The sequence below is a fragment of the Mytilus edulis genome, unplaced genomic scaffold (genome assembly GCF_963676685.1).
Source record: "Mytilus edulis unplaced genomic scaffold, xbMytEdul2.2 SCAFFOLD_990, whole genome shotgun sequence".
Lineage (NCBI taxonomy): Eukaryota > Metazoa > Mollusca > Bivalvia > Mytilida > Mytilidae > Mytilus > Mytilus edulis.
In genome coordinates this window covers 1-17,583 of record NW_027267500.1, presented here as the reverse complement: position 1 = coordinate 17,583, position 17,583 = coordinate 1, and the positions used below count along the sequence as shown (strand labels likewise).

General features: G+C 30.9%; 1 protein-coding gene and 1 long non-coding RNA gene across 2 annotated transcripts; one reads left to right on the top strand and one right to left on the bottom strand.

The window, feature by feature from the left end:
• Window positions 1-161: 161 nt before the first annotated feature.
• Window positions 162-4,971, top strand: LOC139505567 (uncharacterized). Its single transcript, XR_011659771.1, has 3 exons — window positions 162-340; window positions 3,844-3,944; window positions 4,700-4,971. It is a non-coding gene; the product is annotated as an uncharacterized lncRNA (long non-coding RNA).
• An 8,310-nt stretch (window positions 4,972-13,281) lies between these two features.
• LOC139505568 (uncharacterized) lies at window positions 13,282-13,891 on the bottom strand (the record flags this gene model as incomplete). The annotated part of the gene is given in 2 exon segments (XM_071295081.1): window positions 13,282-13,298; window positions 13,613-13,891. Coding segments are annotated over 2 exon segments (296 nt in total), but the record flags the coding sequence as incomplete, so codon positions are not given.
• Between the last annotated feature and the right edge of the window lie 3,692 nt (window positions 13,892-17,583).

Sequence of the window (17,583 nt, the reverse complement as noted above, 5' to 3'; positions counted from 1 at the left end):
GTCACCTGTAAATGGTCTCGATATGAACACGTACAAGAATTCAAACGAAAATATAAGAACGGCACTAATAATAATAAAATATTAACTGAACAACAAATATGAAAAAAGTTCACAACAACAAACATTGGTTTATCGAGCAATGTCTTCGCACGGCCTATATCAGTAGGACAACCGGAAGCGCCTGAGTAAGGATTTCGCCGCTCAGTGATACGGTTCACTAGACGACGTTGTCAACACGTAATGGCCGCCATTATTTGACGTTGGATTTGGCATTCCATGTTGAAAAGTTGCATTAATGACATTCTTGGATGCTTAATCTTTATGCTGAATAACACAAAAGGTAATGGTTTATACCATATATTTTAGTTAATTACAATCAAATAAGTCGGATCCAAAGAAATGATTTAAACGGCAAAAATAAAATCAAACATGAAAATTGAAATCCAATATATCATCATTTCCTTATAATATACTAGTATTGAATACTGGTGAATTACATTCGGATTTCGGTCTAAGGTATCCGTACTTGTCTCCGGAAATATTATACCCACACAAGTTGTCAACATCCGTTTTTAAACTTGTCAAGGTGTTCTTCACGATCTCCATGGAAAATATTCACGCTTTCACTTTTTGCTCAGATAATAGAACATTGTAAATCTCTACCTGAAAATACGGACCAAAATGAATCAAATTCGAAAGCACGTATGATCACGTTTCATGCCGATTGCAAGTTCTCGAAAAAGGGGGGTACACATGTAATTTCAATACCCCATAAATTGCAAAATATAGGCTACTGAGGCACCACGAATTTTGATGAACGTCTCGGGTTCAACTCAAAAGTGGACCCCATAGGCGGATTAAGGGGGGGGGGGGGGGGGGGGCAGGCTCCCCCTTTTTGTGAAAAAATTTGGTTGCTTATATAGGGAATAACTGAAGCGTGACTGGAGCCCTCTTAGGTCGGTCAGTGGGCCCCCACCTATGAAAATTTCTGGATCCGCCACTAGTCCAAATAATTATGACGTCTGGCAAGGCTATTTTAATTTTTTTCTGGGACGCCTTCCTACGACTTTTACTTATTGAATGTGTTCTTGCTGTTATATGTACGATATAACAATAACGGCGGTTTATATCTCTGGTGGTTAGTTCTTCTTATAGAAATATTAAACAATATTTACAAATAAAGATCATAATTGAAATACGAAAGTTGTAGGAAGGCGTCCCAGAAAAAAAAATTAAAATAGCCTTGCCAGACGTCATAATTATTTGGACTAGATCCGCCACTAGACCCACTTATACTGTTGGATGTTTTATACCAGGTATAATATTTAATTTGGAAAAAAAATATTTGTGTCTCTGATTTCATATATATATGTTAGCGGCAATAAGTAAAATTAGGCATTGAGCTTAAATCCTAGGCAATAAGCTAACGCCTAGGCATTAAGTTATTGCCTGAAATTTTCAGGCATTAAGCTTATTGCCTGAAATATGATGATGATTATTCATCCTATTGCCAAGCATAATTTTAGGCAATAAGTAAACTCTGGAATTTATGCATATTGGGTGATTTATTCTTGATATAGAGTCGTTTTTTTTAATTATATTTCTAATTCTACATTTATAGATATACATTCATTTGTCAGATCTTCAAATTTAGTAAGTTTATTTAGTAATTTTAGCAGTTGAAAAACAGAATTAACTCATACTTTTTTCATGTTTGTGTGGTATTACTAAGTATCAAAAAGTAATTGTATCCAATTGATAAAGGGGAGTTTGAACTGGTCAAAAGTAGACCAAATTAAGATATGATTTTTTTTATCACATCATTTTCCATTTTTTTATTGGATAAGTAAATTGTCTTATTCAACTGTCCGCAATTTGTGATAAAAAAAAGATTTTTTAACACAAATTTCTATCAAGTTTTTATATTTCTAAATTATTATTTGATGCATTTTAATATAAATAACATATTTTATTAGGTAATTTATTTCTGGTCTCTAATGCCACATCTTCTTTTTTTATATTTAGGATGACATTGGGCCCTGTACTTTTACATCGTTAAAATCGGTGATATTCGATTTTCTTCTTCTGCTCATTTTCAAACGTATGCTATTTGCAGTAATAAATAAAATAGTTGAAGTACTCATTATTTATATGAGAGATGCATGAGATTTTCCTTTAAACTTTTAAGTATGAAACCGTGACGCTTCGAAATCAGGTCCCTCAAAGCATAAAATGATTTTACCGATTATTTATTTAATTTTAACTATTTACAAATATTTTGTTCAATTCTATTTTTTTTTACTTATTTTTGTTTCAAAGTTTAGATCTACAATTATAATATAAAAATTATTTATAACCTTTCATATAAAACTTATAATTATTTTCTAATGATTAATCGGTTTATGAATTAAAGTTGTTGGTTGAATTAACAGAATACTGTGCGATAAATGTGGTAAATATTTTCTAATAATTAATCGGTTGATGAATTAAAGTTTTTGGTTGAATTTGATACAATATTTCTTTTGTTTTTATTTGCTATTTTCTTTTACGTCAATACTAAGGACACCCCAGCAAATATAATCCTCAGATAGCTTCGATGTGCAGCATGCTAAGAAATGTCGTAAGTCGATCCTAACTATATCATATTTTCTGTCTTAAGAATATCTTATAGGACTAACCTTAGGACAGTGTCGATAAACAGGCCACAGTTATCATAATGTTAGTATGTAACAAATGTATTTTAATTTAAATGAATAAATGTCTTTTATTTACTCGCATTTACATTTTAGGCATTAAGCTTAATGCCTGCACACATTTTTCAGGATTTAAGCTTAAATCCTAGGATTTAAGACTAATGCCTAACAACATTTAGGCAATAGACTTACTGCCTAGGCGTTAGCTTATTGCCTAGGATTTAAGCTTAATGCCTAATTTTACTTATTGCCGCTATTATATATATACATGTATGTCATGTACATATGTACACCAAAATGTAGAATTCATAAAAATTAAATCTTTCATAAACATAAAATACAAAAGGAAAGCGATTACAGGCACAGGTTCCTCTTTCCCATACACAAAAAAAAAATAGATAGCCATGCATCCTCTAAATTCATATCTCATATTTTAAAAGAAATTTACACATTGAAATTAACCACTGAATCACCCACCCATTTCAGAGCTTATACATGTACATGTATCTCATGACCAGGAAATTTTACAAATTTGATATGCCTGTACAGATTCTTTATATCCCTTATGTTATATTATTCCTATAGGCTATAGTCATATATATTTATACAACTAATCATGCTAATTATCATGCTACTTAGAAATGATAATCCATTGACAATATTAATTTCTTTCAAAAAATGTACTTCAACTTGATTGATATCATAATATTATCAAAATAATGGTGTTATGACAGTGGTGGTTCATGGATTCAAATTAAAACAAGGTTGTGAGTGCCCTGAAAATGTAAAAAAAAATCAGCTTGCATATATTTATGTACACTGTACACTATTATAATACATGTTTTCTTTGCCTGTAACTTTTATGTATTAAGCAGAAATTTATAATAATAGATATATATAAAATTGCGAATGGAAATGGGTTATGTGTCAAAGAAACAGCAACCAAACAAAGAGCAGACAGCAGTCTACAGCCACCAATGGGTCTTCATTGGATCAAGAAAATATGTTTTTTCTTGGTAATTTATTTGGCTAATTTGTATTCATGTGTTAGTGTGTTGATAACAACAATGCAAAATTAATTAAATTTTGCTTTGAATAATTTAGTATAATAGATTTAGTAATTGTATGTACCTTTGCTTTATATTTACAGGATGGAGAAAGATGTTCACTATGAATCAAAAATTCAAAACAGAGGACTTTTATATATCAACAAAAACAATTGCAGTACATGCACATATACATGTATTTAAGGTATGATATACATACAGCAAGAAAACAGTAATCAAATGGAATGTCAAATTATTTTGTTTAAAATAGAAAACAAGATGACTAGAATATATTAACATGATTAGGGTAAGAAATCCAAATGTGTCGTTTCAGGGTAACACCAGTGGGTTATTTTACAATGCGCTATGATTTCAATCTCACAAATATGGAACAAAACATGATAGATGAATATGAATTAACACTATTTTGATAATGAAATAGACTGAAAATATTTTACATTTAACAGTCAGACAAGAAAATTGCCAATGGAATAAATTTGGAATGGAAGTTAAAATTTATAGTTTATAGGTCCAAGAATCATACACAGACTTTAAGACCAAATGGTATACTTTTAATAGTTTAAAGATTTTATGCTACATGTATTATCTATACTGTATAATTTCAAGATAGTTTCATTTGGATTTAAAACCTAATTTCAAGAATGAAGGGTTCAGTACTTTAAAATTCATTAATAAAGATTTAAAACAATATAAGGGAATTAACTCTTACATGATGTGCATCATATCCATGAGAATATCAGAAGTGTTTAAATAAACTTGAACATTTTTCAGATACATGTAAGAGAATGACTTAAGCAGACCATACATGTGTATTTGGGTCAATGATGCCCATAACAATGAAATATAATATATTAAAATTATCATTTATCATTTATCATTACTTTTCAATTGAATCAACACACTTAATTTAATAACAAATTTATTTTTTTTCATTTTCAGTACACTGTCAGCATGGTCAGAAGAAGAATTTTACTGGAGGTTTAAAATTTTGATACCTGGAATCAGCAATGAATATGAAAATGAAAATGAGATATATTCATGTACAGAATGGTAACCGAAGTGGCTCAATTGTTTATTAGCAGACATTTTTTTTGAACTTATGCAGGATTGAATAAATGAAACTTAAGCTGACTATGGGCTCAATGTGTAGTAAAAAGAGGATTTTGAAATATATGCAAGATTCATCAACATTAAAATGTGCACAAGTGAAATATCACCTTATTTAGTAAAAAAAAAAAGCAGATTATTGACTCAGTTGTTTTCATGAAAAAAAATTTCAAAGCAATATATCACTGTTGTATAATTAATAAGATTCCTCATTTTTGTTGAACCTGCAACTTTTGTTGCAGAAAGCTCTACAAAGAGATAGTGATCTGGCCACTATGGAAGTGGGGTTAGGTAACTACTCAAAAGACTTATATTTTAAAGGGTTGAAGACCTGGATGCTTCATCCTTGGTATATAGATGCCTCATGTTAAGAAGTTTCTCTCAGGCACATGTCCAATGTCCTTGACCTCATATTCATGGTTCAGTGACTTCTTGTAAAGAAAGTTAAGATTTTTTGTAATGTTAAATTCTCTCTCATTATAAGTAATAGGATAACTATATTTGGAATGTCATACATTTGTACCTGGCAAGGTCCTCATGCCCGTCAGACAGTTTCCACTCGTCCTCTTTTCATGGATCAGTGAACAAGGTTAAGTTTTGGTGGTCAAGTCCATATCTCAGATACAACATGTATAAGCAATAGGTCTAGGATACATTTGTAGTTGGTGTATTGAAGGACTGTAAGGTGTAAATGTCCAACTCGCAGGTGTCATCTGACCTTGACCTTATTTTCATGGTTCAGTGGTTATACATGTACATGTAGTTAAGTTTTTGTGTTTTGGTCTGTTTTTCTTATACTGTATACAATAGGTCTACTGTATTTGGTGTATGGAACGATTGTAAGGTGTTCATGTCTAGCTGGCAGGTGTCATCTAACCTTGACCTCATTTTGATGGTTCAGTGGTAAAAGTTAAGTTTTTGATTTTTGGCCTTTTTTTCTAATACTATATGCAATTGGTCAACTATATTTGGTGTATGGAAATATTTTATGATCTATATGTCATTCACACAGGTTTTATTTGAACTTGACCTCATTTTGACAGTTCATTGTCCAATATTAAGTTTTTTTTTTGTTTTGGTCTGTTTTCTTAAACTATGAGCAATAGGTCAACTATATTTGTTGTATGGAAGATTTGTTTTCTGTACACGACTGCCTGTAACAGTTCATCTGACCTTTATCTCATTTTCATGGTTCATTGGTCAATGTTTAGTTTACTTGTTTTATGTTAAGTTTGTGTGACAGTTGTAATAAAGCTTTATATTTAGGACCATCAACATAATATCAATGATAAGTTAGTAAAGAAAAAGCGAGACATTTCAGCGTGTGCACTCTTGTATTGTATACTTCTGAAAAACGAATATATCATCCCTCTGGACTGAAGTGTTTCCCTTTTATTTTGCATGCGTGTAATTTAAAGAAATCTCACTTTTACCTTTTGGCTAATTCAAGTTTTACCATTCCAGAATTATTTGACTATTTTCATGGTAAATAAGACTTTTACCTTTTACCCATATGTTGTTAAACTCTATTTTCAAGAATTGAATCACAAGGATGAATTTGATCAAATAAGCTCACTTTTGGATACTTATCACATATCACATACTTAAATTGTCTATTAAATTGAAAATGGAAATGGGCAAGGTATTAAAGAGACAACCCTATCAAAGAGCAGAAAACATGTCTGACAGAGCAGAAACAATAGTGTGCTTAGATTGATTTTTTTCACTTTTGCCCTATTATTGAGATTTAGTGAAAGAATTTTAATTGTTTTATCCCTATCAATTTAGGGAGAGGGGAATCAGTATTCAACACTGCATTACTACATGTATATATCCTACCACCAGTTGCAAATGTATGATATAAACAACCATGCTTTGAACATAGCCCCTGTGACTGAAAGGGGAAAAGAGATGCACAACATATAAAACATATTCCATATGGCTAGCTACATTATATCATTTAAAATACTTCATTGATTTTTTTTAAAGTGGAACAGTTTTTTGTAATAAGTTATTTTACTATAGGTACTACAGTTCCCTTTCAGTTTGCCTGCTTACGGCTTGATTACAGTTCTAATATGAAAATCAGAAGTTTGAGTATGATTGCCAATGAGACAACTCCTCACCAGATACTAAATGACTTAATATATATTATAGATCTCTGACAGCCTTCAACATTTATTATAGCAAAACCAATAACGTATAGTAAGCTACATGTATATAAAAGACCCCTAAATAACATGACACAAAACTACCTGAAAAGGAATATTCTGTGACTGTGTGCAAAAGTGAAATATGTTTAATTAAAAATAAAAGCATATGATGCAATGGATGCAGATTAATAAATAGTCAATCCAGAAAAAAATCCTACTATAGATCTCCAATGTTATAGTTTATGTGGTTTATCAAAAAAAGTTGGCAACAAACTTTTACATACTTCATTCAAATAATTTACATTAAACAAAATAACAAAAAGAAAGATGAACACATAGGCCTACTGTTGAATGGATATAAAGGTAAAGCACCTAGGACAGACAAATACTAGTACAAACACACCAGGATTCTCTTTGAATTCCCACCACCTAGAATAGCAAATGGTCGCCCCCTTTTCCCCCTATGCATAGATACATGTATATTACTATATATATATATGTAATACTAATATAGTAATCATAAATAATCATTTTCCTAAGGAACTGCAGATTTGAAATATGTAAAGTCATGAAGAGGTTGAACCTTCACTGCAATTGAGAACCATAAGTCCTAAAAATTACGCATGCCTTTGATAAAATTAAAAGAGCAAGCCCCCTCCCCCCCCCCTTTTGACAAAAAAAGAAACAAAACACATAACGATAACTGTATTAATGAATGAAAGGAAAATTATGAAAGAAATCGATATGACCAAACAGATAAGTTGTTCATTTCAAAAACTCAGCGGCCGGTAACAATATGCACGAAATGAATCTTTTCTCAACTTTATTAAAGTACGATGATCTACGATGTCAACAAGTCAATCTCATGATGTTGATGCAGGCCTTAAACTGTTAGTTTACCTGTAAGACATAATAGTGTCCTGTGAAAATGTGTCCATGAGGACAGTTTTTCATAGAATTTTGGTATTTAATAATGTCCATTGCCATGGAATAGTGTCCCTCAAATGGACAAATTTCTACTGCAAAAGATATGAAATAGTGTTCACCCACAGGACAAATTTTCATAGTAGTTGCTATTAAATTGTGTCCTTCAAGGGAAGTAATACAACGGTCATTACAAAGTTTTATTATACTTGAATTTAAATAAAATATGAAGGATTGATGCGAAAATTGATTAATATACAAATGTAAACAAACAATAATGGATGGAGGTAAATATAGAGAAATTTAAGTCTAAGAATTTCAAGCAAATGGTAATGACAATGAAAGAATAACAATAAGAAGGATGTGTAAAATTAAATCTGAAGAACTTTACTATATTTTTTTATGTCAGAGAAGAAGGCAATTGAAAATAAATAATGTCCATTGCCATGAAATATTGTCTCCTAAGTAGACAGCATTTTACAACAACAGTTATGAAATATGGTCCATCTACATAACAAATTTTGTAGTGAATGTTATTAAATTGTGTTCTCCAAGGAAAATAATACAGCATCTGTTACTTATTTGAGTTTGAATTATACATGTATATAAATATGAAGATGAGGATGGTATGAGTGCTAATGAGACAACTCTTTGTCAAAATAACAATTAATTAAAGTTCGCAATTTAAAGTTAAAATGTGTCCAGTAATAACAAGGCAATGGATATCATTTAATACTTTAATCATATCAAAAAATGCCCTGGCGGACACAATGCCCTGTGAAAAAAATGTCCCCCTGGACATTATTATGGTAGTGAATAATGTCCATGTTCATGGACACTTTTTCATACCTGAGGACAAAGTTTCATACGAAATTGTGTCCAGGACACATTTAAAAAGTGAATATTGTCCATGGGACAATATTTACTATGAAAATGTGTCCAGTGGACATTTTTTCATGGGGGACATTAATAAATCCTACATACCAAGTAAAGCCTGGTTTGTATAACGTTGATATGGTTTCAACATATTGCCTGACTTTCCTGACATTAAGATAAACAAAATTTATACAAAGTCTAAAAAGAAGAAAAGATTCCAACTTTTACTGACATTTTACGTTGACATTTCGGCGCCGGAAATTGACAACGTTTATCTATGTATTGACACAACATCGGATGGGGTCGATTCCGGCATATTCTGTTAAAAAAAAATCAGTAGCACTTAAAATTTAATGATGTTTTAAAATATATTCATTTTGTTTCAGTGATATTTAGTTGATAATTAATTTAGAGAGATGAATAGCTATCGTGTACTTCAGAAACAAGGGGAAAGGAGGACCACCGCCCCCATAGTGGGGACATACAAAATAAAGATGACCGTTCTCCATTTCTACTCGATAGAAGTGCCTAATTTTTTTATAACATCTGTATTATGTACCAAAGATTATAAATGCAAGTATAAAAAAAATCGAGGCGGAGATTTTTTAGAATCAGCTAATAATTATAGCAGACCAATAAACGTAATAGACAAATAGGCGAAATGGCGCCTTCTCAATTTCGAAAAAAGGCTATAATTTTACAATTTATTGACACATATTGATATTTTTATAGGGGTTACATATATAAGGATTCAGCTATTCTTGATAGTTGAATGAATATTTACTTTAAAAACAGAATCTTTCCCAATTTCTAATTCTACCGGCCATGCTAGGAAAAACTTATAAAAAATTGAGACCCCTACTTTAAAATGGGTACAATTTTTTGCCCTACTTTGGACACCCCTTTTCTTTACGGATTTCGATGTGAAAAACTAGCAAAATTACGATGTAAAAAATTCGAGGTAATTGAAGGATAGGCTTTTTTTTGTACCCCTTTTTAATATCGCTATTTAATTCTATAGTGCAGAAAATCGAAATCCGAAATTCTATGTTCAGATGTGAAAAAATAAGATTTTCTTTAATTTTTTTGTTCAAACATGAAAATAATAAGTAAACTCATATATTTTTCTTTTATAAATGTGCTTACAATCAACAGCAGTTACCGCCGGTACTTTGCTGTAAACGAATGAATATTTTGTACAAAAGCGCGCCATTTTTCAGCTGACGTCGGCCGACGCAAAAAAGTCCAATTTCGGCGTAGGACTACTGAGCGCCACCGAATCACATTTTGGCCAAAAAGGCACATCCGGTTGTCCTACTGTATGTGATGTTTAATATGTTTGTGTAGACTGAACCCTCCCTACATCGGTGACAGTGACAAAACAGTATATTTTAAAATGAGGTGTAAAATTAGTAAACCAAGGTCTGAACTTTTCACATTGGCATGATGTGATCCCTGGTAGAAAAATAAATCAATAAGTAACCTTTTAAATAGAATAAATGTATAAGCGGCTTTGCATTGAAAAGTTGCATCTTAAATGAATTTTGACGAGCTTGAATATGTTAGAATACAAATAACTTAAATAATAGATATATTAATTACATAGGGCCTGCTATGACCCATTCTTTGAATAGTCAGTGAAATATTTAGTTTCAGAGTCAGTTGATCAAATCTTTTAACTGATTATCTAGACAAGATGATTGTCTTCAATTCGTTAAATTACTTCTTATAAACACACTATTGTATTTTGTGCTTAATCTATGTAGTAAGCAACTTTTGACATTGTAAAAGTATGTATAATTGTAATGGGACTTAACAAATATAACTTACGACTTGCAAAGCACGTGATCTGTGTTGGCGAACTTTGTACAAGGTGGCTAACAGAATAAATTTTGAAACGATACGTTGTGTCCACTGTAAAATCATTGATGACATATTGTAATGCACTCGCCGGTAAAGGAACTGTGCTCATATTTTTCCATTCATCTTGTGTAATTTCTAAATCATATGATTCAGTTTTGAATAAAGTTTCCACAGGAGATGTCCATACCAATCTTATGTTTCCTTTTTCTAAATAGTATTGAAGTGTTGGTGGACAGTTTGGTCCTGTAAAAAGAAATAATAACATGCATATGTTTAAAGCTTAGACCAGAGGTACAGACAACAAATATTCACATCGAAAAGGTGCATTTGTAAGTTTTAAAATAAAGCAATGCAACTTAACACGAATAAGACTTTTATACTTGCTTAATATGTGCAATGATATTCACCATAATTAATCCTGATCAATCAAACATAATTCTAAACGATCAAATAACTAAACATAGCAACTAGTTCATGTAAATTTATAGTTTTTAATACATATTGTGTGTAACTTCTGATAGGAAGACAAAATGCAGACTCTTTGAGTTTGCATAAAGATAAAAATGTTCAAGCAGTAGAATATGCAATTGTGTATTCAGATATGGCACACACATGACCTTCATTGTACATGATCTCTTGTGTTTTTGCATAGTATCAATTTCAATATTCACTAATGAATCTGCAAAGAAATGGTACTATTTATAGACTGAATGTTGTAATTTAGAATTATTGTTCAAGTGGAATACACTGACACTCTAAATTAACACATTTCATTATTTCATACTTTGCCAGATACAAACGAATCAATGTATTTACGATTTATAAACCATATGAGTTTCAACATTTTTTTTACAGGAATTAAAGGCAAAAATGGTGAAACTCATTTTGGTTATAATCGTTTGATTAGTTCGTTTGTTTTGGATTAACAAGGTCTTTAAAAGCTTTGCGTGATCTGTTATATTTATATTTATATGCAATACGTAGAATCATTGCAATATTGTGGACAAAATTCTAAACTATTAATCTGAACACCAATTTGAGTTAAGGCGTCTAAAAAAATATGTAAAATGATTTTAGCGCAAAGAAAGAATTTCAAGTAATGACAGGATGAAGGATCATGACAACATATCATTGGTGAAAGTAGCATATATCAGTTTCAACATTATTTGTTTATGAAAGACCATATCATATAATTTGACTACTAATTAAATTAAAAGTACCAGATGCATAATGGAAATTCATTTCTGAATAAATAAACTAAAGCTTAGAAATAATGGTGCATGGAATATGTTCAAGGTAAATCATCACTAGTTGATACTTACTGCCTGACTGAAACTTGTGCTCTGCACTCGACTCGCCATCAAAATTTGTCATACAGCTTGCTATTTTAAACCGGTATGTCTTTAGGGGAAGTACGCTTGGAATAATACAAGATGATTTCATAACGTCAACTAGTATGTGCTCTGTGTCACACCATTCATTGGAAGTGTATACTAATTTGTAACATACTACATGAAACAAATCTTGTATTGGGGATGTCCATGTTAATATAAGATCTCCACCATCCGGAAAAGAGGCAAGTTCAGTTGGTGGGATAGGGGCTGCATAAAGAAAGATAAAAATCGTCAATTTCTGATAGAAAAATGATATGACATGTTATACTACATAGTCGTCATTTCTTACTATAAATGGAACAAGTCCAATAAGTTGATAGATATTTTTAAAGAAGATAACATTCATGTGTCTTTTATCTCTCTGAATATTTGATAATAATTGCGTGGTGCTGAAGAAAGGGAAATATTCTCTTGCAAACGGGAAATAGTAATACTGTTCTCGAATACACAATTATAGCATTATGAGATGAAGGTTAAAGCCTCTAAAACAAAATGATCATACTATGGGTGGGATTTGTAATCTGCATACTACATCAATCCCGCCAAATTTCGAATCATTTATACATCTTCATGAATTTTGCTTTTTAAAATTGTACTTCATTTAAAATAAAAGCACCAATACAGATGCAATCAAAGCGTGTTTGAAAATAACGCTTTCTTTGTAGTATGTGTCTGCTCATTGCGAATGCCGTACAGTGATAAAGAACTGCTAGAACAAAGCCAAATGTTTTATGACAGAACTAGTCCAGTCCATAAGCTTTATCAGAGTTTTATATTACCTGCTTTTTTCAAGATCTGTCAATAGGTTAATCGACCCTGAAAGCCAGGTAAGTTTTTGATATAAACATGCCATGTTCTAACAATACTAAAAGAATATTCCTTAAATCGTTTTGTCCCTTCGTGATCATGTTTCAAAGAAAGTAATGCTTATCGGAATTGACATATATACATGTATGTATAATTAAATAAAGGAACATTTTTATTCAGAAGCCTTTTCCACTTTATGTTCCAAGGTAGACAAGTTCCATCCTATGCATTCAAAAAGAAAATGTCACATAATTGGACAGCGATAACATTTTTCAGTTGTATCGTCTGATCAAGTCTTATAGGGCAGAAATCAATTTTTAAATGCACTCAATACTATGAGTGTTCTCTTGTAGTCAATAATATAGTGTTATCAACTAGTTATTTCTTTTCACTGTTTTCAATTACTTTTCAAATCTACAATAAAAAAAAATCCGCATAAACCCAATCAAACAGAAAAATTAATGACACTTGCCTTTTATTTTGATGCTATTTTTTCGATATTATGTCGAAGTTGAGCTCAGAAATGTTTCAAAATATATTTTAAAAAAAATCATTTTTTTTACTTTTTCTAAACTGTTGCTAATGGAAAATTAAACATAATACATCTCACATAATCTTTGATAAATCTTTATGCGTTAACAATTACTTGCCGCTGGAAGACAAACATTCACCTGTACAAAGTAGGAGTTATCATACAATCAATCCATAGGAAAGAAAATATAACTTACCTCCTGAATGGAACCTATGCTCCAAGCTGGGCTTGCCTACAAAGTTGATAAGACAACTGGCTATCTTAAATCTATATGTCATCATTGGAAGAATATTAGGAATTTCGTGAGACGATTTCTTTACATCAACACTTATGTGCTTTGTGTGATTCCATTCATCGGAAGTGTAAAATATTTTGTAGAAATCAACTTCGAATAAATCCTGTAATGGGGATGTCCATGTTAGTATCAGACTTCCATTATCCTTCATAGTTGTCAGTTGAGTTGGTGGAAGCGGACCTTAGTAATAAAGATATTTCAAATTGAAAGCCATGAAAGAGAAAAAACACACAGGTGACTTTATGATATACGTTAAAAGTGATATAAATCTGAATAAAACATGTCAAATTAATGCATATTATGTGATAAAAGTACCCCCAGTAGACCATTTTCTTTCAACAACGCTTCCTAAAAAGTCTTTTTCAACCTTAAATAAAGCCGATCGGAAAGGCAGATATCGACTATTGTACATATATATATATTTATGGCCTTCCAAAATTCATAAAGCAAAGGAGATCCAATCGGCCCTTAATTCTCTGAAAAACGAATACATAAAAGTACAAAACCCATCGGACCTAAACTTAGACCCATCATTGCAGGTCCAGCGTGTCTCACTCTCAGAATAAGCAACGTTTTAAACATAATTTTGAAACCATTATGTAAATATGTACCGAGCTATATACAAGACGATATCGATTTTCTCTCACACCTGCCAAAAATAGCACCGGTTCATGCTCGTTTGGTAGGCTTCGATGTCACATTCTACACAATTTAGGAATAGAGGCAATACAATATTGGATTGCAAAACATCGAGATGCAATACGAAATCGATTCACTGTTGACTTTATACTCCGATGCTACTAAACTAACTCAATTGCAAAGACTATTTTGCAACATCGGGGAACAGCAATGGGAAACAAAATTTGCACCAACCTATGCATCATTAGTGATGGGGCTTCCTTGAACAAAGACTGTATCAAGAAGTTGGAAAAAAAAATTGGGAGTTGAATTTCGCATGGACGTTTAGGTCGTTTTAGGAAAATTTCCATTTTTATACACAAGAAAAATCATATTGAACTCAGAGTTAGTTTTCTCTGTCTAAAAGCCAAAATACACGTCATTGGAGTTAAAGGACGGAACATAGTCTATTCTGATTAACATTCCAAATTGCAAGACAATTTGAATTTTCATGGAAAGATACTTTGATGATTGCTTCATTATCTGGACCAAATCCGACAAAGAGCTCCAACTATTTTAGGAAAAACTAAATGACCTTCATATCTCCATATAATTTACGAAAATATTAATCATTGCCGTTTCTGGACATTCTTGTTATTAAAATTTGCACCCAAATTAAAGCAGATATTTTTTTTTTATAAAGAAACTGATACTCATCAGTATTTAGATTTTAATTCGTGCCACCCATCCCATACTAAAAGGAATATCCCCTAATGTTTAGCAAGAAAAATATGTACAGTAGTCGAGGATCAACATTTGCGAGAAGACCGTCTAGAGAAATTACAGTTATTTTGATTAAGCAAAACTATCCAGAAACCTTAATAGACATGGGAATTCAGATGGCAAAACAAATCCTAATCAACCAATAACGCTCCATCCGCTAGGAGCAGAGTAATAAGAACAATAAAATACCGTTCGTCATTACACATAATCCCCGTAACTTTAAAATTATTTCAGTTGCTAAAGCAGAAAATAGTTATCAAAGGTACCAGGATTATAACTTAGTACGTCAGACGCGCGTTTCGTCTACGCTCATATCAGAATATCAGAATATTTGGTTTTTTACTCTTACCGTTGAGAATTCTTTTCAGAAATTGTCTAATTTGTTTCATTTGCAAAACTAGGCAAATTACATGCAAATGTCCTATACATGTAGCTATTGGCAAGTTTATTCACACGACCTGATTATTTTCATAGAGAATGTTATAATAGCTCACACAGGTCATTTAGCAGATGACCTTACAACTTGTAAAACTATAATCAAGATATCCCAGTTGTATAGATATGACAAAATTCATTTATATTCCAGGTTGAAAAGAAATTGATGAAACACAGTGTAGATGAACGACAAAATTTGACTTAAAAAGATATATACCTTGGCTATACAATGTATTCACTTTTATCCTTTTCTCAGGCAACATGAATATTTAACCAAAAAGATATATAAAAAATACTTGTCTATTGTTAGTGAATGGATGTTAACAGCTTGATTTTTCATTTTCTACGTCATTATATTGCTGTTTCATTTACAAATACCATAGGTCTCTTGTTATTAATATAAAATATATAAAAGACAGGTGAAAGTTACCAGAGTCGAAAATATAGGCTGACAACGATAAGGCAAAGAAAAAACAAATCAAACGGCAAACAAAACACAACACAAAAAGCTAAAGACAAAACAACATGAACCCAACTTAATATAAAAAATACCTCTAACATTCTTTGGAATAACTTCATTCTGCTGCGCTGTTATTTCTACCATTTCATTTTGCAAGGTCTGAAGTTTTTTTTTAACTAAAAAATATGGTTATATACATTAAGTTCATTTGAAGAATAAAATCAACATAACAAGACTTAAAACTTTTTTAGTTATTGTACTGATACAGTGTTTTATTTTACAATTACATCATCACATGCATGTAGGCTAAAAAATGTGATAATGAATTTTAATTCGAAACCAGATATTACAAAACAATTAATTTCACAAATTCGTTTTCAGCAATTATAATCTGTTATAACTAATTGTACAATTCGTTATAACGAATTTTATTAATAATAACAATTACAAAATCTATAATAACGATTTCCACCAATTCGTTATCACAGATTTAATCTGTTTTTACAAATTAAACACTTTGTGATAACGATTTAAATTCGTGATTTCGAGTTTAATCATATTTTTGAAATGTCCTAAATGGGCTTTCTTACATAAAAATAATACATCCAAAAATACTTAACGTAACATATATGGACACCTACTTACATTGTACATTGATAGATAAATTATCATATGAACAAACAAATGGACAGCAACCAGTTTGATTAAAAAAAATACCATCACCTGTTTCTCATAATATTCAACACCCATTGTGGATAAACAGCTTATCTGTAGATTTGATGTACAGTATGCGCCATCGTGAATTTGTGAAATTAAAGAGAATGTCCGTTAATGCAGAAGTTTTAGGTAAATTTACTGAAAATGCAGCTTCTCATTTGGCAAAATGTAATGCCTTAATTTTCACTTGAATAAATTTATGCTATTATTTTTATTATAAAAAAAAAGTTAATAAATTAAGTATTTGAATGAATATTTTTCCAATGCTCAATTTTTTTTCAATTTTAAAAATCCAATTTGTATTTCTGGTTTTACTTGACTTTAAATGTCTTTAATGTTGATTCTTAGGATATTGTTTATATCTTTAATTTTAGTACGGTTAACTTTGGGTTGAATGATTCCTCTGATTTTATTTAACTACCCATTGTTTTTTGTTAGTATTTAGTTTAGAAAATTCAGATATCGAATTGTTTTTATTTCTTAATTTTAAAACAAATATTTCTTCTTATATATATTTTTCCTGTTATCACTTATTCCATAAATGTATAATATAATTATAAAATACAAACATTTTCCTGGAAAATTTATGAAACTATTGCCCCCAATTTTTCTGAAATTTAATTAATTATCGATTTGATTATGATATTTTTTTCTCGCACTTTTCTGTTGATTAGATTCATCTTGAAAATAAGCGGATCAAATCTATTCAGGTATAATTTTGATAATATGGACCAATTAGTAACAAAAGATTTTTAATATTAATGTTTGTCCAGATAGTGTTTAAATATAGATAACACGTTTAATATTTTCATGCATTCAAAGCACTTTTCTGGATTAATCTTAATCTTGCTCAAATCCG